A 27,167-nucleotide genomic window follows, 5' to 3' on the forward strand; every position below is an offset into this window, starting at 1 on the left:
ATAGATATGTTTTTTTTATGGCACACGAGACACCTGTCTGATTCGCACCCATCTCATTGAAGAGGCTGAGACAAAAACCATTGTGGAGGCTGTGTGGATGGCATAGTCCAAGAAGAAGAGTGTCTAAAATGTACAATGTAAGTTTCTATAAAATGCACAATGCGCTCCCTCACGCCAATTTGTTTCATTGTGTGAATTGTTTGCCTTGATTGTTAGTGTCTATCAATTCCCCATTACATATGTAATCAGTAGTAGCCTACATGTACCGTTAATTACTATAATTTCTAATATACTGTATAATGTTTGTTTGGTTATGGTCATTTCTGTTAATGCATTCAATATACAGTTGAAGTCGGAAGTTTACATACACCTTAGCCAACTACATTTTAAACTCAGTTTTTCATAATTCCTGACATTTAATCCTAGTAAAAATTCCCTGTCTTAGGTCAGTTAGGATCACCACTTTATTTTAGGAACATGAAATGTCTGAATAATGGTAGAGAGAATTATTTTTTTCAGCTTCTAATTTGTTCATCACATTCCCAGTGGGTCAGAAGTTTACATACACTCAATTACAATTTGGTAGCAATGCCTTTAAATTGTTTAACTTAGGTCAAACGTTTCAGGTAGCCTTCCACAAGTTTTCCAAAATACATTGGGTGAATTTTGGCCCATTCCTCCTGACAGAGCTGGTGTAACTGAGTCAGGTTTGTTGGTCTTCTTGCTCGAACACGCTTTTTCAGTTCTGCCCACAAATTCTCTATTGGATTGAGGTCAGGGCTTTGTGATGGCCACTCCAATACTTTGACTTTGTTTTCCTTAAGCCATTTTTCCACAACTTTGGAAGTATGCTTGGGTTCATTGCTTGGGTTCATTTGGAAGACCCATTTGCGACCAAGCTTTAACTTCCTGACTGATGCCTTGAGACGTTGCTTCAATATAGCCACATAATTTTCCTACTTCATGATGCCATCTATTTTGTGAAGTGCACCAGACCCTCCTGCAGCAAAGCACCCACATAACATGATGCTGCCACCCCCGGGCTTCACGGTTGGGATGGTGTTCTTTGTCTTGCAAGCCTCCCCCTTTTTCCTCCAAACATAACGATGGTCATTATGGCCAAACAGTTCTATTTTTGTTTCATCAGACCAGAGGACATTTCTCCAAAAAGTACGATCTTTGTCCCCATGTGCAGCTGCAAACCGTAGTCTGGCTTTTTTATGGCAGTTTTGGAGCAGTGGCTTCTTCCTTGCTGAGCAGCCTTTCAGGTTATATCGATATAGGACTCGTTTTACTGTGGATATCCTCCAGCATCTTCACACGGTTCTTTGTTGTTGTTCTGGGATTGATTTGCACTTTTCGCACCAAAGTACGTTCATCTGTAGGAGACAGAAGGCATCTCCTTCCTGACTGGCGGGCGGCTCTGACTGCGCCGGACTGGCGGGCGGCTCTGGCAGCGCCGGACAGGAGGGCGGCTCTGGCGCAGGACGCACCAGGCTGGGGAGACTTGCAGGAGACCTGGCTCTGGGCGCAGGCACAGGACTCACCAGGCTGGGGAGACATGCAGGACGCCTGGCTCTGGGTGCAGGCACAGGACTCACCAGGCTGGGGAGACAAGCAGGAGGCCTGGCTCTGGGAGCAGGCACAGGACTCACCAGGCTGGGGAGACTTGCAGGAGGCCTGGCTCTGGGCTCTGGGCACAGGATTCACCAGGCTGGGGAGACATGCAGGAGGCCTGGCTCTGGGAGCAGGCACAGGACTCACCAGGCTGGGGAGACATGCAGGAGGCCTGGCTCTGGGAGCAGGCACAGGACTCACCAGGCTGGGGAGACTTGCAGGAGGCCTGGCTCTGGGCGCAGGCACAGGACTCACCAGGCTGGGGAGACATGCAGGAGGCCTGGCTCTGGGAGCAGGCACAGGACTCACCAGGCTGGGGAGACATGCAGGAGGCCTGGCTCTGGGAGCAGGCACAGGACTCACCAGGCTGGGGAGACATGCAGGAGGCCTGGCTCTGGGCGCAGGTACAGGATTCACCAGGCTGGGGAGACTTGCAGGAGGCCTGGCTCTGGACGCAGGCACAGGATTCACCAGGCTGGGGAGACATGCAGGAGGCCTGGCTCTGGGCACCGGCACAGGATTCACCAGGCTGAGGAGACATGCAGGAGGCCTGGCTCTGGGAGCAGGCACAAGACGTGCAGTGCTGGGGAGGCGCACAGGAGCTGGGGCTGGCACCTGGTGCGTGGGGCTGGCACAGTTTTCACCAGACAGCTAGCACGCACCTCAGGACGAGTATGGAGAGCTGACTCATGTGACATCAATTCGAGGACACGCTCCGTAGGGCGAATGTCGTGCCTCATGCACCAACACAGCAGCTCTCTCATATCTCTCTCCTCCAATCTCCCCATCAACTCCTTCACTGTCTCTGCTTCGCTCCCTTCGCTCACCTCCAACTTCACCCCGACTGGATCTGGTTCCATCCTCGGCACCGCCGACCGTCCCGTGTGCCCCCCCCCCAAAATAAATCTTGGGGCTGCCTCTCCTCCTCTTGCCGTGCCAGCCAATCCTCCCAGAAACGTCGTTCTGCCTTCCCTGCCTCTATCTCCTCCGGCGGGCGGCGGTATTCTCCAGCCTGTCTCCAGGGTCCCTTTCCGTCCAGTATCTCTTCCCAAGTCCAGGAGTCCTGAACCCTCTGCTCCTCCATACCACGCTGCTTGGTCCGTTGAAGGTGCGTGGTTCTGTAACGGCTGTCTTTGGAAGAAGAGGACCAAGGCGCAGCGTGGTGAGTGCTCATAATTTAATATATATTCTGAGAACACAATATAGGTAAGGGATTATTGACAATAGTATACAAGACTAGATGTGATATGCGATTGTTCCAAGATGGCTAGCCTATTACTATTGCTAGCCTATTGTTCTGAGTATCGCATCCCCTTTTATCGCAAAGTATGATTACCCAGTAAAGTTATTTTTAAATCTGGCATTACAGGTGCTTTCAAGAGATATTCATCTATAAATCTTAGAATGACAATATTACATTTTAAAAATGTTTTCGAATAGTAATTTAGTAAATTGTAGCTCTGTTTCATCGGATGCATTTGAGGGAAAATAGTTAGTCAACGTTACGCACCAACGTAAAATGCTGTTTTTATATATAAATATGAACTTTATCGAACAAAAGAATGCATGTATTGTGTAACATGATGTCCTAGGTGTGTCATCTGATGAAGATTGTCAAAGGTTAGTGCTGCATTTAGCTGTTTTTTGGTTATTTGTGATGCATGTGGTTGGTCGGAAAATGGCTATGTGGCTACTTTTACGATATACTCCTCTAACATAATCTAATGTTTTGCTTTTGCTGTAAAGCCTTTTTGAAATTGGACAACGTGGTTCGATTCAGGAGAGGTGTATCTATAAAACAATATAATTTGAAAAAAATAAATAATAATAATTATTACATTTTGTTATGCTAATGGCGATATGATTTTTCGCTGGATGTCCGTCCCGCATACGGGACAGAGGCCGCACAGGGGTTAACAGCTTGAAGACGGTAGGAAATTAAGGTCACAGTTATGAAAACTCGAGGCCTTTTTACTGACTCTGAAAAACAACAAAGAAAAATGCCCAGGTCCCTGCTCATCTGCGTGAACGTGCCTTACGCATGCTGCAAGGAGGCATGAGGACTGCAGATGTGGCCAGGGCAATAAATTGCAATGTCCGCACTGTGAGACGCCTAAGACAGCGCTACAGGGAGACAGGATGGACAGCTGATCGTCCTCGCACTGGCAGACCACGTGTAACAACACCTGCACAGGATCGGTACATCCGAACATCACACCTGCGGCACAGGTACAGGATGGCAACAACAACTGCCAGAGTTACACCAGGAACGCACAATCCCTCCATCAGTGCTCAGACTGTCCGCAATAGGCTGAGAGAGGCTGAACTGAGGGCCTGTAGGCCTGTTGTAAGGCAGGTCCTCACCAGACATCACCGGCAACAACGTCGCCTATGGGCACAAACCCACCGTTGCTGGACCAGACAGGACTGACAAAAATGTCCCTACACTGACGAGTCACGGTTTTGTCTCACCAGGAGGGATGGTTGGATTCGCGTTTATTGTCGAAGGTTTGAGCATTACACCGAGGCCTGTACTCTGGAGCGGGATCGATTTGGAGGTGGAGGGTCCGTCATGGTCTGGGGCGGTGTGTCACAGCATCATCGGACTGACCTTGTTGTCATTGCAGGCAAACGCAACGCTGTGCGTTACAGTCAAGACATCCTCCTCCCTCATGTGGTACCCTTCCTGCAGGCTCATCCTGACATGACCTTCCAGCATGACAATGCCACCAGCCATACTGCTCATTCTGTGCATGATTTCCTGCAAGACAGGAATGTCAGTGTTCTGCCATGGCCAGCGAAGAGCTTGTATCTCAATCCTTCAGGTCTGGGACCTGTCGGATCAGAGGGTGAGGTCTAGGGCCATTCCCCCCCAGAAATGTCCAGGAACTTGCAGGTGCCTTGGTGGAAGAGTGGGGTAACATCTCACAGCAAGAACTGGGAAATCTGGTGCAGTCCATGAGGAGGAGATGCATTGCAGTACTTAATGCACCTGGTGGCCACACCAGATACTGACTGTTACTGTTACTTTTGATTTTGACCCCCCCCCCCTTTGTTCAGGGACACATTATTCCATTTCTGTGAGTCACATGGCTGTGGAACTTGTTCAGTTTATGTCTCAGTTGTTGAATCTCGTGTGACGATGGTGACAGGTGTGTGGGATAATGAGCAGCATGATAACCTAGAGGACGGAGAGGCAGCACACGTGACACTGAATCAGGTTGTCCTCTAAGATTGTGCTTGTGCTTAGATTGATTCTGTTTATTTTTGTACATATTGTTTTATCTCCCTAGTCCTTGCCAATGACAAGCATACCCATAACATGATGCAGCCACCATGCTTGAAAATGTGAAGAGTGGTACTCAGTGATTTGTTGTCTTGGATTTGCCCCAAACATAAAGTGAATTGCTTTGCCAATTTTTTTGGGGCATTTGTTGCAAATAGGATGCATGTTTTGAAATGTTTTTATTCTGTACAGGCATCCTTCTTCTCACTCTGTCATTTAGGTTAGTATTGTGGAGAAATGACAATATTGTTGATTCATCCTCAGTTTTCTCCTATCACAGCCATTAAACTCTCTGTTTTAAAGTCACCATTGGCCTCTTGGTGAAATCCCTGAGCGGTTCCCTTCCTCTCTGGCAACTGAAATAGGAAGGACGCCTTTACCTTTGTAGTGACCGGGTGTATTGGTACACCTTCCAAAGTGGAATTAATAACTTCACCATACTCAAAGGGATATTCAATGCGTGCTTTTGTTTGTGTTACCCATCTACCAATACGTCCCGTTTTTTGTGAAGCATTGGAAAACCTCTCTGGTCTTTGTGGTTGAATCAGTGTATGAAATTCCCTGCTCGGCTGAGGGACCATACAGATAATTGTATGTGTGGGGTACAGAGATAAGATAGTAATTCTAAAATCATTTTAAACACTATTATTGCACACAGAGTGAGTCCATGCAACTTATTTTGTGACTTGTTAAGCACATTTTTACTCCTGAACTTATTTAGGCTTGAAAAAAGTAAAGGGGTTTGAATACTCTCTGAAGGCAGAATACTCTTATAGGCCTATGCACAGAACATTTTTACATGTTTTAGTCATTTTAGCAGACGCTCTTATCCAGAGCGACTTACAGTAGTGAATGCATACATTTCATACATTTTTTTTCTCCGTACCGGTCCCCCATGGGAATCGAACCCACAACCCTGGCGTTGCAAACACCATGCTCTACCAACTGAGCCACACAGAACATCTGGTTGTCAGTCAACCTACCAGGGTATTTACAAACAGCACAAGAATGAAATCATCAACATATTAATCACATCTTTACTAATGCTGCAGAAATTTGCTTTAAAGCAGTATACAAATAAATAGGATGTAGTGATCACAATATTAAAAAGGAGGACCGAGCACGCCCCCATTCTCATCGTAGTGGAGCATGTTGAGAGCTTCAAGTTCCTTGATGTCCACATGAACAAACTATCATGGTCCAAACAAAAAGTTCTACAGCTGCACCCGAGAGCATCCTGACTGGTTGCATCACTGCCAGGTATGGCAACTACTCGGCCTTCAACCGCAAGGCACTGGGGCCAAGCTTCCTGCCATCCAGGACCTCTATACCAGGCGGTGTCAGAGGAAGGCCCTAAAAATTGTCAAAGACTCCTGCCACCCTAGTCATACACTGTTCTCTCTGCTACCGCACGGCAAGCAGTACTGGAGCGCTCAGTCTAGGTCCAAAAGACTTCTTAACAGCTTCTACCCCCAAGCCATAAGACTCCTGAACAGCTAATCAAATGGCTACCCCCCTCCCCTCCCCCTATTTTACGCTGCTGCTACTCTCTGATGATTATTTATGCCTTAGCCACTTTAACTCTACCTACATGTACATATTACCTCAATTACCTCGACTAATTGGTGCAACTGCACATTTACTCTATACCGGTACACCCCGTATATAGCCTCGATATAGTTATTTTACTGCTGCTCTTTAGTAATTTGTTACTTTTGTTTTTTATTTATCCATTTTTTACTCAAGACTTATTTTTCTTAAAACTGCATTGTTGTAACACTCGTCGTTGAAGGGGGACCAAAACGCCGAAAACAGTCCAGTAAGGTGCATAGACTATACTAGAAACAACCACCCACAAAACCCAGCGAAAACAAACACAACTAAATATGGCCTCCAATTAGAGACAACAACAACCTAGCTGCCTCTAATTGGAGTTCACATAGAACTAGAAAAGCTAGACAAACATAGAAATAAGAAAACTAGAACCTAAACCCACAATACCCAACCACACAAAACAAACACCCCCTGCCACGCCCTGACCAACTACAATGACAAATAACCCCTTTTACTGGCCAGGACGTGACAATTGTTGGTTAAAGGCTTGTAAGTAAGCATTTCACTGTTGTATTCGGTGCATGTGACAAATACAATTTTATTTGGTATTTGATCTTGGAAAACTAAAGTTTCAAAGGCTGGGCCTAATATAGTGTATAAGAGGTCACACTAAGTTTTGTAGTGATTCATATGTTGATGATGTAAACAATATTTGCTGGTCTGTGGTGTGTAATGAGGAGAAACCAGACGCTGCAGACACATTTATGAAATTGCTTATTCCAGTTACTAATAAGCGCACACCCATTAATAAAATGACTGTAAAAACAGTTAAATCCTCTTGGATTGATGAGGAAATGAAAAATTGGATTGCACATCTTCCCTTTTTACCATGATCAACAGCTACACAGTATTCACCAGTATCGTATGCAATAGGTTGTAAAGTAACACACATTTTGGCCCATGATGCCGCCTCTTGGCATTGCACAGCATCCACTTCAGACATAGGCTATCTTTTTAGTAATATGTCCTCATGTTGCCATCGACATAGGTGACATATACAGTACCAGTCAAAAGTTTGGACACACCTACTCATTCAAGGATTTTTCTTTATTTTTACTATTTTCTACATTGTAAAATAATAGTGAAGACATCAAAACTACGAAAAAACTCATGGAATCATGTAGTAACCAAAAAGAGTGTTAAATATATTTGAGATTCTTCAAAGTAGCCACCCTTTGCCTTGATGACAGCTTTGCACACTCTTGGCATTCTCTCAACCAGCTTCATGAGGTAGTCACCTGGAATGCATTTCAATTATTTGAATAATAGGTGTGCATTGTTAAATGTTAATTTGTAGAATTTCTTTCCTTCTTAAAACCTCTTACATCTAGACGTTCCGCTAGCGGAACACCTGCTCCAATATCCAATGATAGGCGTTTTGCGCGAATGACAAATTCCTCAAAAATACAAAAACTTCAATTTTTCAAACATATGACTATTTCACAGCATTTTAAAGACAAGACTCTCCTTTATCTAACCACACTGTCCGATTTCAAAAAGGCTTTACAGCGAAAGCAAAACATTAGATTATGTCAGCAGAGTACCAAGCCAGAAATAATCAGACACCCATTTTTCAAGCTAGCATATAATGTCACAAAAAAAACAAAACCACAGCTAAATGCAGCACTAACTTTTGATGATCTTCATCAGATGACAACCCTAGGACATTATGTTATACAATGCATGCATGTTTTGTTCAATCAAGTTCATATTTATATCAAAAACCAGCTTTTTACATTAGCATGTGACGTTCAGAACTAGCATACCCCCCGCAAACATCCGGTGAATTTACTAAATTACTCACGATAAACGTTCACAAAAAACACAACAATTATTTTAAGAATTATAGATACAGAACTCCTCTATGCACTCGATATGTCCGATTTTAAAATAGCTTTTCGGTGAAAGCACATTTTGCAATATTCTCAGTAGATAGCCCAGCCATCACGGCTAGCCATTTAGACACCGACCAAGTTTAGCCCTGATCAAACTCCGATTTACTATTACAAAAGTTTCATTACTTTTGTTGTCTTCGTCAGAATGCACTCCCAGGACTGCTACTTCAATAACAAATGTTGGTTTGGTCCAAAAAAATCCATCGTTATATCCGAATAGCGGCGTTTTGTTCGTGCGCTCCAGACACTATCCGAAATGGTAAAGAAGGGTCGCGCGCATGGCGCAATTCGTGACAAAACAATTCTAAATATTCCATTACCGTACTTCGAAGCATGTCAACCGCTGTTTAAAATCAATTTTATGGCATTTTTCTCGTAGAAAAGCGATAATATTCAGACCGGGAATCTCCTTTTCGGCAAACAGAGGAAAAAATCACAAAGACGGGGGCGGCCAGGTCACGCGCCTAAGCCCACAGTCCCTTGATCGGCCACTTGAGAAAGGCGATAATGTGTTTCAGCCTGGGGCTGGGATGACGACATTCAGGTTTTTCCCGGGCTCTGAGCGCCTATGGACAACGTAGGAAGTGTCACGTTAGAGCAGAGATCCTTAGTAAAAGATAGAGATGGCAAAGAAGTTCCAGAAATGGTCAGACAGGCCACTTCCTGTAAAGGAATCTCTCAGGTTTTGACCTGCCATTTGAGTTCTGTTATACTCACAGACACCATTCAAACAGTTTTAGAAACTTTAGGGTGTTTTCCATCCATATATAATAAGTATATGCATATTCTAGTTACTGGGTAGGATTAGTAACCAGATTAAATCGGGTACGTTTTTTATCCAGCCGTGAAAATACTGCCCCCTAGCCATAAGAGGTTAATGCATTTGAGCCAGTCAGTTGTGTTGTGACAAGGAAGGGGTGGTATACAGAAGATAGCTCTATTTGGGCCAAGTCCATACTGCTATGGAGGATAAGTTCATGAGAGTTAGCTGCACTTCCGATTGCAGCCCAAATAAATTCAGTAACAGACACATCTCAACATCAACTGTTCAGAGGAGACTGCATGAATCAGGCCTTCGTAGTCGAATTGCTGCAAAGAAACCACTACTAAAGGACACCAATAAGAGACTTTCTTGGGCCAAGAAACACGAGCAATGGACATTAAACCCGTGGAAATCTGTCCTTTGGTCTGAGTCCAAATGAGAGATTTTTGGTAACAACCGCCGTGTCGTAGTTAGACGCAGAGTAGGTGAACGGATGATCTCTGCATGTGTGGTTCCCACTGTGAAGCATGGAGGAGGAGGTGTGATGGTGATGGTGCTTTGCTGGTGACACTGTCAGTGATTTATTTAGAATTCAAGGCACACTTAACCTCTTGGGGCTAGGTGGGACGCTAGCGTGCCACCCGTGGTGCACTCCATCAACAGCAGGTGCATTTCAAGAGCGGCAAATTTGAATCCAAATAAATGTCAAAATTCAAATTTTTCAAAAATACAACTATTTTACACCATTTGAAAGATAAACATCTCCTTAATCTAACCACGTTTTACGATTTCAAAAAGGTTTTACGGCGAAAGCATAAATTTAGAGTATGTTAGGACAGTACATTTACAAGAGTTGTGTGTAATGTTTTGTCAAGTCAAAGACAGGGTCACCAAAACCATAAAACCAGCTAAAATGATGCACTAACCTTTTACAATCTCCATCAGATGACACTCCTAGGACATTATGTTAGACAATGCATGCATTTTTAGTTCTATCAAGTTCATATTTATATCCAAAAACAGCGTTTTACTATGGCATTGATGTTGAGGAAATCGTTTCCCTCCAATAACCGGCAGTCAAGTCAGCGTCACAAATTAAATAATTAAAATTAGAAAACATTGGTAAAATATTATATTGTCATTTAAAGAATTATAGATTTACATCTTTTGAACGCAATCAACTTGCCAGATTTAAAAATAACCTTACTGGGAAATCACACTTTGCAATAATCTGAGCACTGCGCCCAGAAAAATACGGCGTTGCGATACAGACTAGACGTCATGTTGGGGAGATCTAAAATCGAAAATACTATGTAAATAATCCATTACCTTTGATTCTCTTCATCAGATGTCACTTCCAGGTATCACAGGTCCATAACGAATGTAGTTTTGTTCAAAAAAGCTCATCATTTATGTCCAAAAATCTCCGTCTCGTTAGCACATGATGTAAGCCAGCCGGACTTCTCGTCATGAACGAGGGGAAAAAATATATTTCCGTTCGTTCAAACATGTCAAACGTTGTATAGCATAAATCATTAGGGCCTTTTTTTAACCAGAACATGAATAATATTCAAGGTGGACGAATGCATACTCTTTTATAACGTATTGGAACGAGGGTACCCAACATGAACTCGCGCGCCAGAGTCTAATCGGCCATCACCGTTCCATGGCTCTTGTTCGGTCAGATCTCCCTCCAGAAGACTCAAAACACTTTGTAAAGGCTGGTGACATCTAGTGGAAGCAATAGGAAGTGCCAAAATATTCCTAAACCCCTGTGTTTTTCAATGGGATAGGTTTAAAGTCAATACAACACATCAGGTATCCACTTCCTGTCAGAAAATGTCTCAGGGTTTTGCCTGCCAAATGAGTTCTGTTATACTCACAGACACCATTCAAACAGTTTTAGAAACTTTAGAGTGTTTTCTATCCATATATAATAAGTATATGCATATTCTAGTTACTGGGTAGGATTAGTAACCAGATTAAATCGGGTACATTTTTTTTATCCAGACGTGCAAATGCTGCCCCCTAGCCCCAACAGGTTAACCAGCATGGCTACCACAGCATTCTGCAGTGATATGCCATCCCATCTGGTTTGTGTTTATTGGGACTATCATTTGTTTTTCAACAGGACAATGACCCACCACACCTCCCTAAGGGCTATTTGACCAAGAAGGAGAGTGATGAGTGCTGCATCAGATGACCTGGCCTCCACAATCACCCGACCTCAACCCAATTGACATGGTTTGGGATGAGTTGGACCGCAGAGTGAAGGAAAAGCAGCCAATAAGTGCTCAGCATATGTGGGAACTCCTTCAAGGCTGTTGGAAAAGCATTCCAGGTGAAGCTGGTTGAGAGCAAAGCTGTCTTCAAGGCAAAGGGTGGCTATTTCGAAGAATCCAAAGAATTTGTTTAACACGTTTTTGGTTACTACATGATTCCATATGGGTTATTTCATAGTTTTGATGTCTATACTGTTATTCTACAATGTAGAACATAGTAAAGATAAATAAAAACCCTTGAATGAGTAGGTGTGTCCAAACATTTGACTGGTACTGTAAAACTATAATGGTTGAAGGCCACTATTAAGACATATTCTAATGAGATCTTGTTTTCTCATTGTACCAAGATCACCACAACAACTTAATGGCTATACAGTATATTGACTACCTTAAAACTTATGAGTGTCTCATTCACATAGCATAACACAACTCAGCAAGAAGCTCCAATGCATATATTGACAACTCCAAAACAATCTGTGTGTTTTGCTGTGTTCAAATTTCAAGCACCTGTTACTGTATCAATAATGTATGCAATCTCTTTGCTGCATTATGATGCCTACTGCTCCTCACCCAAATAGCCTAGTTTTTCACACTCCAATCTTTCTATATCATATGGCACTGCCTTTACACATCTCATCATGCATTGTGAAATAATATGTCAGGTGGTCCATTCATTCATGATCTTTCTGGACTAATCATGAGTTTGTAAATGTGCACTTTTATAACTGAGATGCATTGATGCAAAGTCATTCTGTAGGTGATTGACACAAGGTGCAGCTGACATCTGAGAGTGGGTGCATAGGCCTATCTATAAAGTCCTGGCTGAATGGTCTACCGTTTAAATTGAACAAATGTAAGTTAAATGTAGCCAGGCCCAGATCTAGCCTTAAGTCCTATCGTGATGCCTTATAAACGCTAAATAATATACCATTCATTGATGTATTGCTATATTTATATTGCAACATTGTTGATATTATATTCTCAATTGCTGATAGGCCTACATAATAAGACATCAGCCTAGTGATAATGAAAGGGATGTTATGAAATGTCAGTGCATGTATATGACCATCAATCGAGGGTAGAAAAAAACATCCTCGTGGACAACATTTGTGTCCTGCATCAATAACATATCAAATCAACGCCTTATTAATTCCATCACTGACCACATATTTATAACAAACACTGGACAAGTCAAATCAAAAGAGGTTTGTTATTGTCACTGTCGCGTTCTAAGACAGAAAGAAACGCTATTAGTCGACGTCATTAACCTTTGAGCAGATCGATATTCATCACCCCATCCTTCAGCAGGTTCCCGCTGCATCAACATCACTGTTCCACCACACCACACCGAGCAAACCTACCATTCCGTGCCAGCTGACGACGATCCTTGGCCGGTGACAGTTCTGTTCAAAACATTCAGACGGGAGACATTTAACGACTTAGCACACACAGAAAAATAAACGTGAACATGGAGATAACTAAAAACAAATGCAGCGATGGAAGAAAAAAATAGCGGTATAGCCTAGAAATTACGATTGCAATGCTGAATCACTCCCCGTTTACCGTCTTGCAACCATTGTACTGCAAGATGCTGTCTGTACCATTGTGGACGTACCAGAAAGGAGGAGGGACAGAAAAAAGAACGGGGTTAGGGAAAGAAATTGCTATGGCAACCTAAGGGAGCACATGTGACGTCATACCCAAAGCATAGCCGGGCATGGATGGGAGGGGTGTGCATGAAGGAGAGAAGCTCGAGCTTCCCTCTCTCCGATCCTGCGACATCCTGCCAGTGCGCTCAAGATATGCGGGGAGGCGGGCAGGCGTGCTTAAGGTTCCACCCTCTGGCCATATCATAGGCCTCACTCACTCATTCCACACACACACACACACACACACACACAACATTATAAACATGTAAACATTAAAGGATGCATTGTGCACACATACAGATTATTTTTAAGGAATACTGATTTTATGTTTGTTTTTTTACCAGGTAAATTGACTGAGAATACATTCTCATTTACAGTTTGGGAATTTAGCCAGGACACTGGGGTTAAGACCCCTACTTTTACAATAAGTGTCATGGGATCTTTAGTGACCACAGAGAGTCAGGACACCTATTTAACGTTCCATCCGAAAGACAACACCCTACACTGGCACATGAGATGTTCAATGGTGATGTAGCCTACTGTCTTCCCTCCAAATGAACATTGACCAGACGCATCTCACCGAGATCCCTTGAACACGCACACATTTGCAAATCTGATAGTAATTAGTCCTTATGACCTCTTTGTGTCTGTACAATTCACATGTCCCTGAAAGGTATTCCACTCAAATGCAAGAAGGAAGTATGCCTCACTGAGCAAAATACACACCATCTCCACTATCACATCCTGCTTGCAATGATTCTACTATCACATCCTGCTTGCAATTATTTTTTTAATCCACTAGAGGGCAAATAGTGAGCTTGAAACAGGTGGCTGGGCCCAAACTGAGGAAGGAAGTCCTTGATGCTAAATTACTTCCTGACTGAATAGGATCAGAGTTCCCCAAAAAATTGTTGATGTGTCAGTGCTCATTGTTTCTATTTTTAACTGCTATGCTAAAAAGGCTTTTGTTGATAATATAGATACTTCTGAGAGACATATAGGGATATGGGCATCACACAATACAACTGGGGACCCCAATTCAGCCATGGGCCGAATTTTCCTTGAGCGGATTATCTGGGGGCTGGAACATAGTTATAAATAATTTGGACACTGCAGATTTACTGCAAGAAACCTAAACTGATAAAGTATTAATTGCACTATAATGGTGACAAACAGTGCCTACAAACTTTTAGGGCCTACATAAAGCTGTCCCTCTAGCAGAGTCCCAACAGCAGTCCCAACACCATACCACTGCTACACCTGGCTATCAGCCGAGCATTGTCTGGCAGCGAAACAGTTCATTCAGCCTCATTTACTGCCTTTAAAAAAATCATCATGACATAAATATTAATTTCCACAAAGTTTGCTGCTTCAGTGTCTTTAGATATTTAGGTCAGATGTTAGTATGGAATACTGAAGTATAATTACAAGCATTTAATAAGTGTCAAAGGCATTTATTTACAATTACATGAAGTTGATGCAAAGAGTCAATATTTGCAGTGTTGACCCTTCTTTTTCAAGACCTCTGCAATCTGCCCTGGCATGCTGTCAATTAACTTCTTGGTCACATCCTGACTGATGGCAGCCCATTCTTGCATAATCAATGCTTGGAGTTTGTCAGAATTTGTGGGTTTTTGTTTGTCCACCCGCTTCTTGAGAATTGACCACAAGTTCTCAATGGGATTAAGGTCTGGGGAGTTTCCTGGCCATGGACCCAAAATATCAATGTTTTGTTCCCCGAGCCACTTAGTTATCACTTTTGCCTTATGGCAAAGTACTCCATCATGTTGACAAAGGCATTGGTCGTCACCAAACTCTTCCTGGATGGTTGGATAGTTGCTCACGGAGGATGTGTTGGTACCATTCTTTATTCATGGCTGTGTTCTTAGGCAAAATTGTGAGTGAGCCCACACCCTTGGCTGAGAAGCAACCCCACACATGACTGGTCTCAGGATGCTTTACTGTTGGCATGACACAGGACTAATGGTAGCGCTCACCTTGTCTTCTCCAGACAATTTTTTTTCTGGATGCCCCAAACAATCGGAAAGGGGATTCATCAGAGAAAATGACTTTACCCCAGTCCTCAGCAGTCCAATCCCTGTACCTTTTGCAGAATATCAGTCTGTCCCTGATGTTTTTCCTGGAAAGAAGTGGATTCTTTGCTGCCCTTCTTGACACCAGGCCATCCTTCAAAAGTCTTCGCCTCACTGTGCATGCAGATGCACTCACACCTGCCTGCTGCCATTCCTGAGCAAGCTCTGTATTGGTGGTGCCCCGATCCCGCAGCTGAATCAACTTTAGGAGACGGTCCTGGCACTTGCTGGAATTTCTTGGGTGCCCTGAAGCCTTCTTCACAACAATTGCCATGGAAAAGACGACTGGGTGGACAAAGTGAAAAGGAGGGGAAATAATTCACACCATGCAGTAGGACACCTTCACCTGCGGGGTCTGTGTAATGCAGGTTTGATAGTTATATTTTCAATAATTAATGGTTAGCTGTTATGTGACAATTAGGTCAAAAACTCTATATTAGTTTTTGGTGTAGATGGCCAAGGAAGTTGCACAGAACTTCCCCAACATCTCCTCCAAAATTGATATAGAACCTTCACAAAAACACATGGAGAAACTGTGAAAAGAAATGGCTGAGGATATACTAAAAATGTCTGGTATGTAATGACATTTAATTCTAAGAAAATGCTCATTCTTTATTTTGATATAGTTGTGTGGGACAGCCATATGTTCAGTTCATGCCTATGATTTCAGAGTTCAACAAAGCCAACAACTGCTTCATGTGTGCCACTGATAAAGAACCTGGATTTGGCTCAAAGACTGTCTGGGTTAGTAACTTTATTTAACATGTATCTAATCTTTTGACAACAGTGACGGCATGTAAGACAATTTATGATATAACAATGGATGGCTAATTCGTCATACTGCATTGATATTTGATATTATTTATAACGTGTTACGCTTTGATTTGTTTAAGATTGAATGTTTTGCATGCCAACGGTAGTTCTATGTGCTGTGCCTAGGAATGAAGACAAAAGAGTTCAACAGAGTAAAGAACACAAACTGGAAGTGCTGTCTTTGTTGTTGAAAATGTATGCTATACCCCATCCACACCGAAGAGGCTCTGAAATGTACATCAACCAGGGATAAAGAGAAAGTTAACACTGAAATGTTTCGTACTTATTTGAAGTAAAGTGTCAGATGAAAATGGACAAACTAAAGGTTGTGCAATGTGTAGGCCCACTGAGTGGACATTCTGAACCTTGTTTGAAGTCAGTAGGTCACATGACCAAGGAGCAATTTACATTTTTAACCTCTTGGCGTTCCCCTAGGATAGGGGGCGCCACAGCGATTTTTGAAAAAAATTCATGCCCATTTTAAACGGCCTCCTACTTAAACTCAGAAGCTAGTATATGCATATAATTAATACTTGTGGATAGAAAACACCCTAAAGTTTCTAAAACTGTTTGAATGGTGTCTGTGAGTATAACAGAACTCATACGGCAGTCAAAACCCCGAGACAGATGGAAACAGGAAGTGGAATTCTGAATTGCGAACTCAACTTCATCACGTTGCCTATTAAACACACCGTGAGCTATGCTTCATTGAGCACTTCCTATTGTTTCCACTAGATGTCCCCAGTCTTCACAAATTGGTTTGAGCCTTCTACTGTTAAAATTGAATGAATGAGATGCTGTGGAACGTGGTCACACGGAGAGGGCCATCACCATTATGACGCCGGCGCCCCTGGTTACCCTCCCCTTTCGAAACGTTTTGAAACACAATGCAATCGTCCCCCTCGAATCTTATTGGCTCTCTTTTTGAAAAACGCCCTGAAGATTTATGTTATACAACGTTTGACATGTTTGAACGAACCTAAATGGGGAAAAAAATTCATTTTCTCGAAATGGCTGTCCCGTGGCCGACGGAAGTTTTGGAGCAGCCTTCAGACGCGCTAACAAGAACAAGCTCTTGGAACATAAAAGAGTATTTTTTTCGAACGAAAATACATTTGTTGTGGACCTGGGATTCCTGGAAGTCCTTTCTGATGAAGACAACCAAAGGTAAGGGATTATTGACAATAGTATACAAGACTAGATGTGATATGCGATTGTTCCAAGATGGCGCTGAACTGTAACGGTAGCCTATTTTTCAGAGTATCGCATCCCCTTTCATCACAAAGTATGATTACCCAGTAAAGTTAATTTTAAATCTGGCATTACAGGTGCTTTCAAGAGATATTCATCTATAAATCTTAGAATGACAATATTACATTTTTAAAATGTTTTCGAATAGTAATTTAGTAAATTGTAGCTCTGTTTCATCGGATGCATTTGAGGGAAAATAGTTAGTCAACGTTACGCACCGACGTAAAATGCTGTTTTTATATATAAATATGAACTTTATCAAACAAAAGAATGCATGTATTGTGTAACATGATGTCCTAGGTGTGTCATCTGATGAAGATTGTCAAAGGTTAGTGCTGCATTTAGCTGTTTTTTGGTTATTTGTGATGCATGTGGTTGGTCGGAAAATGGCTATGTGGCTACTTTTACGATATACTCCTCTAACATAATCTAATGTTTAGCTTTTGCTGTAAAGCCTTTTTGAAATCGGACAACGTGGTTCGATTCAAGAGAGGTGTATCTATAAAACGATATAATTTGAATTTTTTTTATTTTATTTTTTATTATAAAATTTTTCGCTGGATGTCAGGCCGCACAGGGGTTAATTTTGAAAAATGTATGTAAAATCATGTGAGATGAAAATTGACAAACTAAAGGGTGTGAAATGTGTAGGCCCACCGAGTGGACATTCTGAACCATGTTTGAAGTCAGTAGGTCACATGACCAAGGAGCTATTGAAATTTTAAATTCAGAAAAATTAATGTAAAATCTTGTAAGATGAAAATGGACAAACTAAAGGGTGTGCAATGTGTAGGCCCACTGAGTGGACATTCTGAACCTCATTTGAAGTCATTAGATCACATGACCAAGGAGCTATTGAAATTCAAATGTAAAACAAGTTTGTACTTTGTTTACGCTCCCTAACTAATTCAACTAGGAATACAAAATGCTGCAAACATTTCCACATGTTTATTAGCTGTAGAAAGCGAATTAATGTCCAAATAGTGAAAATAACACCTCTGCAATGTTGTGTGCAATTTTTCCAACATCATGACACTTATTTGGAGTCTGTGGCTCAAGTGGTTTGAAAGCTATTGAGGTTTGAAAGAGCGAATATCCGTTGAATATCCAACTTGAAACTGTCTTAAGCTCGGTTGTTGGTCAATGTGCGAATCAATCTTCCAAGCGCACAGTGACAGATAGTGCACAGTTCCACTAGGCTACTGATATTGCCTGGGGTTGTTCGGCATGCAAAATGACTTGCAGATTAATGACTCAACGCAGTTACATGCTTAGTTTGGACAGTGAAGGAGAGGACACATCAGTTCTCAAAAAATATGAGGTATTTTCAGAAGGTAGAAAGAAAGTGAACTGACGATTCGTAACGTTTGAATCAATTATATGACCAATACATGCTACATTTTAATCGATTTGGGGTCTCGCGGACCGATGCACTTGTATCTTAAAAGCATTTGAACCAGGGACCGATGTGAATAGGTACATCGTTACACCCCTAGTACCATACCGGTTCACTTTTTATGTGTTCGGTTCTGTTTCGATTTAGCACACTTTGGGTTAGCTGTGTGGATCAACTGTTGTGAGGTCTCCCGACAGCTGCTTCATCCAATAGAACATTTGTGGGCAGAACTGAAAAAGCGTGTGCGAGCAAGGAGGCCTACAAACCTGACTCAGTTACACCAGCTCTGTGAGGAGGAATGGGCCAGAATTCACTCAACTTATTGTGGGAAGCTTGTGGAAGGCTACCCGAAATGACCCAAGTAAAACCATTTAAAGGCAATGCTACCAAATATGAATTGAGTGTCTGTAAACTTCTGACCCACTGGGAATGTGATGAAAGAAATAAAAGCTTAAATCATTCTCTACTATTATTCTGACATTTCACATTCTTAAAATAAAGTGGTGATCGTAACTGACATAAGACAGGGAATTTTTACTAGGATTAAATGTCAGGAATTGTGAAAAACTGAGTTTAAATGTACTTGGCTAATTGAGGAAAGAAATTCTATAAATTAACTTTTAACAAGGAACACCTGTTAGTTGAAATGCATTCCAGGTGACTACCTCATTAAATTGGTTGAGAATGCCAAGATTGTGCAAATCTATCATCAAGGCAAAAGGTGACTACTTTGAAGAATCTCAAATATATTTTGATTTGTTTAACACTTTTTTGGTTACTACATGATTCTACAATGTAGAAAATATTTTGACCATGATAGCTTGATATCTAGGGTGGCACCCAGCAGTTTAGCCAGATTATTGTCACATCCTGACCAGTAAAGGGGTTATTTGTTATTGTAGTTTGGTCAGGACGTGGCAGGGGGGTATTTGTTTTATGTGGTTTGGGGTTTGTTAGTATATGTGTTTATGTAAAGGGGTGTTTGGTTAGAGTATTCCGGGGTTTTTGGGTTATGTTCTTTATTTCGTATTTCTATGTTCTGTCTATGTTGTGTATTTATTTGTTGGCCTGGTATGGCTCTCAATCAGGAATAGCTGTACATCGTTGTTGCTGATTGAGAGTCATACTTAGGTAGCCTGTTTTCACCTGACCCTTTGTGGGAAGTTGTGGTTGCATAGCTGTGTGTTTAGCCTGCAATCCTGTTCGGGCGATCGTTTTGTTTGTTACGTGTTCAATAAAGTCATTATGAGCACTCAACCCGCTGCGCCTTGGTACACTACGTACGACAACCGTTACAATTCTTAAATAATAGATCCAGATGAGGTTTAGGGTTGAGAGAGGGATTTTTCCCAAAATTTGTACTTTTAGTTTTTGTGATACCAGCCTATTGCTAGTTACACATTCTAAAACTGACTGGAGCTCTACATTTACATTTTAGTCATTTAGCAGACTCACTTATCCAGAGCGACGTACAGTAGTGAATGCATACATTTCATACAATTTCATACATTTATTTTATGTATTTTTTAATTCTGTGCTGGCCCCCTGTGGGAATCGAAACCACAACCCTTGCATTGCAAACACCATGCTCTACCAACTGAGCTACAGGGAAGGCTGTAGGGTGATGTTAATTTTACTGCAGCTGATGCATATACTGTTCAGTCAGTGTACATGGACACATGCTTTATTCAAGGTCAGTGGAAGGTCATTAGGAAACGCAGAAAATAATAATGGTCCAAGCCAGCTGCCCTGCAGTACACCACACTCAAGCAAATTTGCATTACAAAGGCTTCCATTTATGAAAAGCCACTGTGTTCTATTAAATAAGTTTGTTTTTTCAGCAATAGGTTATGATCAATGATATCAAAGGCTGCACTGAAGTCTAACAAAATAGCTCCCACAATCTTCTTATTATGATCATCTTCTTTCAGCCAATCATCAGTCATTTGTGTCAGTGCCGAGCATGTTGAGAGCTCTTCCCGATAAGCATACTGAAACTCTGTTAACTTGTTTTCTGTAAAATAACATTTATTTCGTTGAATCATTAACCTCTATGGGACCGGCGGGACGAATTCGTCCCACCTACGTAACAGCCACTGCCAGCCTGTGGCGCGATTTTCAAAATCTTCAAAATCCTATTACTTCAATTTCTCAAACATATGACTATTTTACAGCCATTTAAAGATAAGACTCTCGTTAATCTAACCACACTGTCCGATTTCAAAAAGGCTTTACAACGAAAGCAAAACATTAGATTATGTCAGCAGAGTACCAAGCCAGAAATAATCAGACACCCATTTTTCAAGCCAGCATATAATGTCACCAAAACCCAGAAGACAGCTAAATGCAGCACTCACCTTTGATGATCTTCATCAGATGACAACCCTAGGACATTATGTTATACAATACATGCATGTTTTGTTCAATCAAGTTCATATTTATATCAAAAACCAGCTTTTTACATTAGCATGTGACGTTCAGAACTAGCATACCCCCCGCAAACTTACGGGGAATTCGCTAACATTTTACTAAATTACTCACGATAAACGTTCACAAAAAGCATAACAATTATTTTAAGAATTATAGATACAGACCTCCTCTATGCACTCGATATGTCCGATTTTAAAATAGCTTTTTGGTGAAAGCACATTTTGCAATATTCTAAGTACATAGCCCAGGCATCACGGGCTCGCTATTTAGACACCCGGCAAGTTTAGCACTCACCATAATCATATTTACTATTATAAAAATGTCATTACCTTTTGTTGTCTTCGTCAGAATGCACACCCAGGACGTCTACTTCAATAACAAATGTTGGTTTGGTCCAAAATAATCCATCGTTATATCCGAATAGCGGCGTTTTGTTCGAATGCGTTCCAGACACTATCCGAAATAGTAAAGAAGTGTCGCGCTTGGCGCAATTCCTGACAATAAAATTCAAAGTATTCCATTGCCGTACGTCGAAGCATGTCAACCGCTGTTTAAAATCAATTTTTACGTCATTTTTCTCGTAGAAAAGCGATAATATTCCGACAGGGAATCTCCTTTTCGGCAAACAGAGGAAAAAAATCCCAAAGGCGGGGGCGGTCGGGGTCACGCGCATAAGCTAGTGTCTCTTGATGGGCCACTTGAGAAAGGCGATAATGTGTTTCAGCCTGGGGCTGGAATGACGACATTCTCTTTTTTCCCGGGCTCTGAGAGCCTATGGACGACGTGGGAAGTGTCACGTTAGAGCAGAGATCCTTAGTAAATGATAGAGATGGCAAAGAAGTTCCAGAAATGGTCAGACAGGCCACTTCCTGTAAAGGAATCTCTCAGGTTTTGACCTGCCATTTGAGTTCTGTTATACTCACAGACACCATTCAAACAGTTTTAGAAAATTTAGGGTGTTTTCTATCCATATGTAATAAGTATATGCATATTCTAGTTACTGAGTAGGAGTGGTAACCAGATTAAATCGGGTATGTTTTTTATCCAGCCGTGTCAATGCTGCCCCCTAGCCCTAACAGGTTAAAGGATGTTTTGCTATTTTTGGGCAGCGGAATGACCTTTGCCTCTCTCCAGACCTGAGGTCACACTCCATCTTCTAGCCTTAGATTGAAGATGTGGCAAATAGAATTTGCAATGTATTCCGCTATCAACCTCAGTAATTTAGCTTTCAGGTAGTCGGTTCCAGGTTGTTTGTCCTTATTTATAGATAGCAATAATTGTTTCACCTCTTCCACAGTAACGTTGCGGAATTCAGATACAGTGCTTTTCTTTCATTATTTGGTCTGTTATGCATGAATATGAAGGCTCAGCATTTGTTGTTTGCATGTCATGCCTAAGTTTGCTAATCTTGTCAACAAAAATGTATTACACGCATCAGACCAACAAATATTTTTCATGTCTTTAACATAGGAATCATTGCAAAATCTCTTGTATGATTATTTGCACACTATTTTAGGTCCAGTCTTTGGTTTTCCTAGATATGGCTATTATATTATGATCACTACATCCGATGGGTGTGGATAGTGCTTTAGAGCAGATTTCTGCAGCATTAGTAAAGATGTGGTCAATACAAGTGGATCATTTAGTTCCTGTTCTGTTTGTAAATACCCTGGTAGGTTGACTGATTGTTTGAAGCTTTTTTGTGAGTGGACAGCTTGATGAAAGCCAGTCAATATTTAGGTCACCCAGAAAATATACCTCTTGATATCACATACATTATCAAGTATTTCACACGTATTATCCAGATACTGACTGTCAGCTTGTCACGTCCTGACCAGCAGAGGGAGCAATTGTATTAGTTTTGGTCAGGACGTGGCAGGGTTTTTGTGTGTTAAGTGTTGTGTTGGTGATTGGACTCCCAATTGAAGGCAGGTGTGTTGAGTTGCCTTTGGTTGGGAGTCCTATATAGTAGTGTGTGTTTTCCTTTGGGGTTGTGGGTAGTTGTTTTTGCACTGCGTTAGTTAGCCTGCAAAACTGTTGCTGTCTTGTTTATTGTTTTTTCCTGTGAATGCCTTACTTGAGTATTAAAAAACTATGAGTATCCACATTCCCGCTGCGCCTTGGTCCATTCTTGAAGACAGTCCTTACACAGCTCTTGGTCTATAGCAACTTCCCACAAGAATAGGCTTTAGGTAAGGCAGGTGAACCTTTGAAATGAGATCCTCTAAGCTTTACAGAAATATGACTCTGCACTTAAACAGCAATACCTCCTCCATTGGCATTCCTGTCTCTTCTGTATATGTTATAACCATATATTGCTACAACTGTATAAAAAGGAATTATCTAAGTGAGTTTCAGATATGAATGCTTTCTGTTGCTAGCAAGTTATTGATTTCATGTACCATGTCTATTAGGCTAAATATGTTAATGTGGGCTATTCTTAGCACTTTTCTGGGATTCTTGATTGTTTGTATTGCTTTACTGGGAGGCTTATCAGAGGTAGACATGATAGTGATATTTATATTTGAGCTGATCATGCAGGATGAACTGCTCACAGTGGGCTTACTACTAGGGTAAAATGTCTCACTGCTAACAGTATAACTCAGGTTCATAGGCACATGATTACTGCTGACGATGGCTGTCGGCTTGACAAAGGCATTTAGAGGAACATAAATTAGGTTACTTACATTATGACTGCCAACACCCCTGGAAAAATGTACATTTGCAGCAGCACTATGACAGCTCAGCAACACAATGGTAGCGATTACTTGAGCAGGGCTTGGGTCACTGACATGTCATTTTCTCAACGCGGCCTTGAAATGAGAGGACAGGGTCCAGGCACCAAGATGATTTCTCAACATTCCTGTACAGCATCTTCTGTTCCCAAAAATGCCGAAGTTCTTTAAAATTCAGTTTCAGCAGTTCCGAGTTAGCCCTCCTAATGTCGTTTGACCCCACATGGACTACGACAGCGTGAGCCCCCAGCAGCTTTCATAGAACAATAGGAAGCAGCCTATTAATGTCCTCTACTAGTGCTCCAGGATAGCACAGGGTTTTTGCCCTGGGAATAGAGAGTTGCCGATGAGCTGCCAATGATAATGGTTGGTGAAACGGCAGAGGAGGTCCAGCAGTTTTTGCACCACGAGCCAGCCCCCCAAAAATATAGTGGCTGTCAGAGGAGCCGGTGCATCAAACACCCTTGATGTCTGGTAAGAGGAGGAAGGCAGCAGATCCGAGTCAGAATCCCCCTGAAAAAGGAGACAGGATAGGTGACGTTGGTGTGGGAACCTCCAAAGCCAGGAGGGCGAAACTGTTTGACAACAGGATTTGGGTCGGGCTTCCCAATGCTAAAGAAGCCCCACTCGCCAAAGGCCACTTCCCTCCGTTTGGCCTATGGCGGGCAACATGCTTCCATGGGAGTGGGAGACTTCTTTGCAGAGGGGTACCTGGAAGGTATTGGCCATTCAGTCAAGGAGTGTTGACATGGCGGTGATACTCTCAATATATCGGAGCGGTGATACTCAACACATCAGAGCATCATCCAGCCTTTGGTGTAGAGAAGGAGAAGGTGTTTCCCCAATAGATTGTGCAAGTTCTTAATCTGTTTGCTAAGAGTAGCCACTTCTTCCTTATAGTTCTCCATGAGTAAACAATTGTTGCATCGGAAATCCGGTCGGCCCACACTGTCCTCGAAAAGAGCATAGTAAATACAGCTCCTGCAACGCATGAAACGCTACATTTTTCCTCAATGGGGAAGCCTCCATGGAAAGAGACAGCAGCTAAATAAGTGTCGCAGAGACAGTGATTTACAGGCAGAGTAAAAAAAAAAAAAAAAAGGACGTATATAGGCCGTCGGTAAATATACCCAATAAATGTTTTAATAAAATAGACTCGAGCCTGTTAAACTTAACTTTCTGCGACAAACAATTCACTCAAACAAATTTGTGCACTCGGACTCCTTCCAGTCTAAGAGTGGGCATGTCCTGTTAAAAACTCTCGTGCCTGTCTGAGTAGTCCGGAATAAAAGGCCAGCAACACTCCGTATTATGATGAAGGGGAGACTATGTTGAATTCAATTTGAATTTCAACAATTGTCATGTTATGAAATTGGAAATGAATTAGATTTGTTTGGACTGTTTTAATATGAATTGGAATTGTAAAACCTTTGGAATTCAATATTTATACATTTTCCAGTTAAGGCCAGGTTGAAATGACATTTTCGAATCTACGTATACATTGAGATAATTTTTATATTTTGTTCCATTAACATTGTTTTCTTTTTGAAAATACTAGACATTATCATAATGTTTTTGATGTTTCTATGTTCTTTCGTTTATCATTCTACAGTCATCAACATTAATACATTTTATCCAGTTTAAAATAGACACAGTGCCTTCGGAAAGTATTCACACCACTTGACGTTTACCAGATTTTGTTGTGTTACATCCTAAATTTAAAATTGATAAAACTATTTTCTTTTTTTTCCACTGGCCTATACGCAATAACCCATTATGTCAAAGTGGAATAATTGAAGTTACCAAAACAAACACAAAAATTATTCAAAAAGAGTCAAAAAGTATTCAACCTCTTCGTTGTGGCAAGCCTAAATAAGTCACATCATAAGTTGCATGGACTCACTCGGTGTGCAATAACAGTGTTTAACATGATTTTTTACATTTTAGTCATTTAGCAGATGCTCTTAAGTGGCTTGCTCAAGGGCACATCAACAGATTTTTCACCTAGCTGGCTCAGGGATTCAAACCAGCGACCTTTTGGTTACGGGTCCAACACTCTTAGCCTGCAGGTAGCCTAGCAGTTATCTGACTACCTCATCTCTGTAACCCTACACACAATGTTTTGTAAGGTCCCTCAGTCAAGCAGTGAATTTCAAACAGATTCAACCACAAAGACCAGAGAGGGTTTCCAATGCATTGGAAAGGGCACCTATTGTTAGATGGGTAAAAATTTTTTGACATTGAATATCTCTTTGAGCATGGTGAAGTTATTAATTACACTTTGGATGGTGTATCAATTTCACCCAGTCACTACAAAGATACAGGTGTCCTTCCTAACTCAGTTGCCAGAGTGGAAGTTAACCGCTCAGGGATTTCACCAAGAGGCCAATGGTGACTTTAAAACAGTTACAGAGTTTAATTGCTGTGATAGGAGAAAACTGAGGATAGATCAACAACATTGAAGTTACTCCACAATACTAACTTAACGGACAGTGTGGAAAAGAAGGAAGCCTGTTCAGAATAAAAATATTACAAAACATGCATACAGCAAAAAATGATGCAAAGCAATTCACTTTTTGTCCTGAACATAAAGTGTTGTGTTTGGGGCAAACCAATACATTACCGAGTACTACACCCCATATTTTCAAGCATAGTGGTTATTTTCAAGCATCACGTCATGTGTATGCTTGTAATCGTTAAGGACTACAATGTTTTTCAGGATAAAAATAAATTGTATGGAGCTAGGCAGGCAAAATCCTAGAGGAAATCCTGTTACAGTCTGCTTTCCACCAGACACTGGGACATGAATTCGCCTTTCAGAAGGACAATAACCAAAAACACAAGGACAAATCTACACAAGTTGCTTACCATGAAGACAGTGAATGTTCCGGAGTGGCCGAGTTACAGTTTTGACCTCAATCTACTTGAAAATCTATAGCAAGACCTGAAAATGGTTGTCTAGAAATGATCAGCAACTAATTTGACAGAGCTTGAAGAATCGAGAAAATAATGTTTAAATATTGTACAATCCAGGTGTGGAAAGCTCTTAGAGACTTACCCAGAAAGACTACCAGGTGTATTCACTGCCAAAGGTGCTTCTACAAAGTATTGGCTCAGTGGTGTGAATACTTATGTAAATGAGATTTCTGTATTTAACAAAAACACTAAAAACATGTTTTCACTTTGTCATTATGGGGTGTTGTGTGTAGATGGGTGAGGATTTGTTTAGTTTTTTTAATCAATTTTGAATTCAGGCTGTAACAACAAAATGTGGAATAAGTCAATGGGTATGAATACATTCTGAAGGCATTTCAAAGCTCACTACATTAAATGAATTACACCA

The 27,167-nt window shown here is 41.6% G+C and overlaps 1 protein-coding gene across 10 annotated transcripts in view; it reads right to left on the reverse strand.

Annotated features, from left to right (window-relative positions):
* LOC106560362 (mitogen-activated protein kinase 10) overlaps positions 1–13,079 on the reverse strand; it is a 126,300-nt gene extending 113,221 nt beyond the window's left edge. For all 10 annotated transcript variants that reach the window (XR_006756965.1, XR_006756964.1, XR_006756962.1 and 7 more), the window contains exon 1: positions 12,819–13,079. Coding sequence is in view for 5 of the 10 variants with exons in the window: in XM_045687903.1 (XP_045543859.1) it covers positions 12,819–12,821 (3 nt within the window). In the remaining 5 variants the exon portion in view is untranslated. The remainder of the gene's footprint in view (positions 1–12,818) is intronic.
* Between the last annotated feature and the right edge of the window lie 14,088 nt (positions 13,080–27,167).

This window comes from Salmo salar, chromosome ssa01, assembly GCF_905237065.1.
Source record: "Salmo salar chromosome ssa01, Ssal_v3.1, whole genome shotgun sequence".
Lineage (NCBI taxonomy): Eukaryota > Metazoa > Chordata > Actinopteri > Salmoniformes > Salmonidae > Salmo > Salmo salar.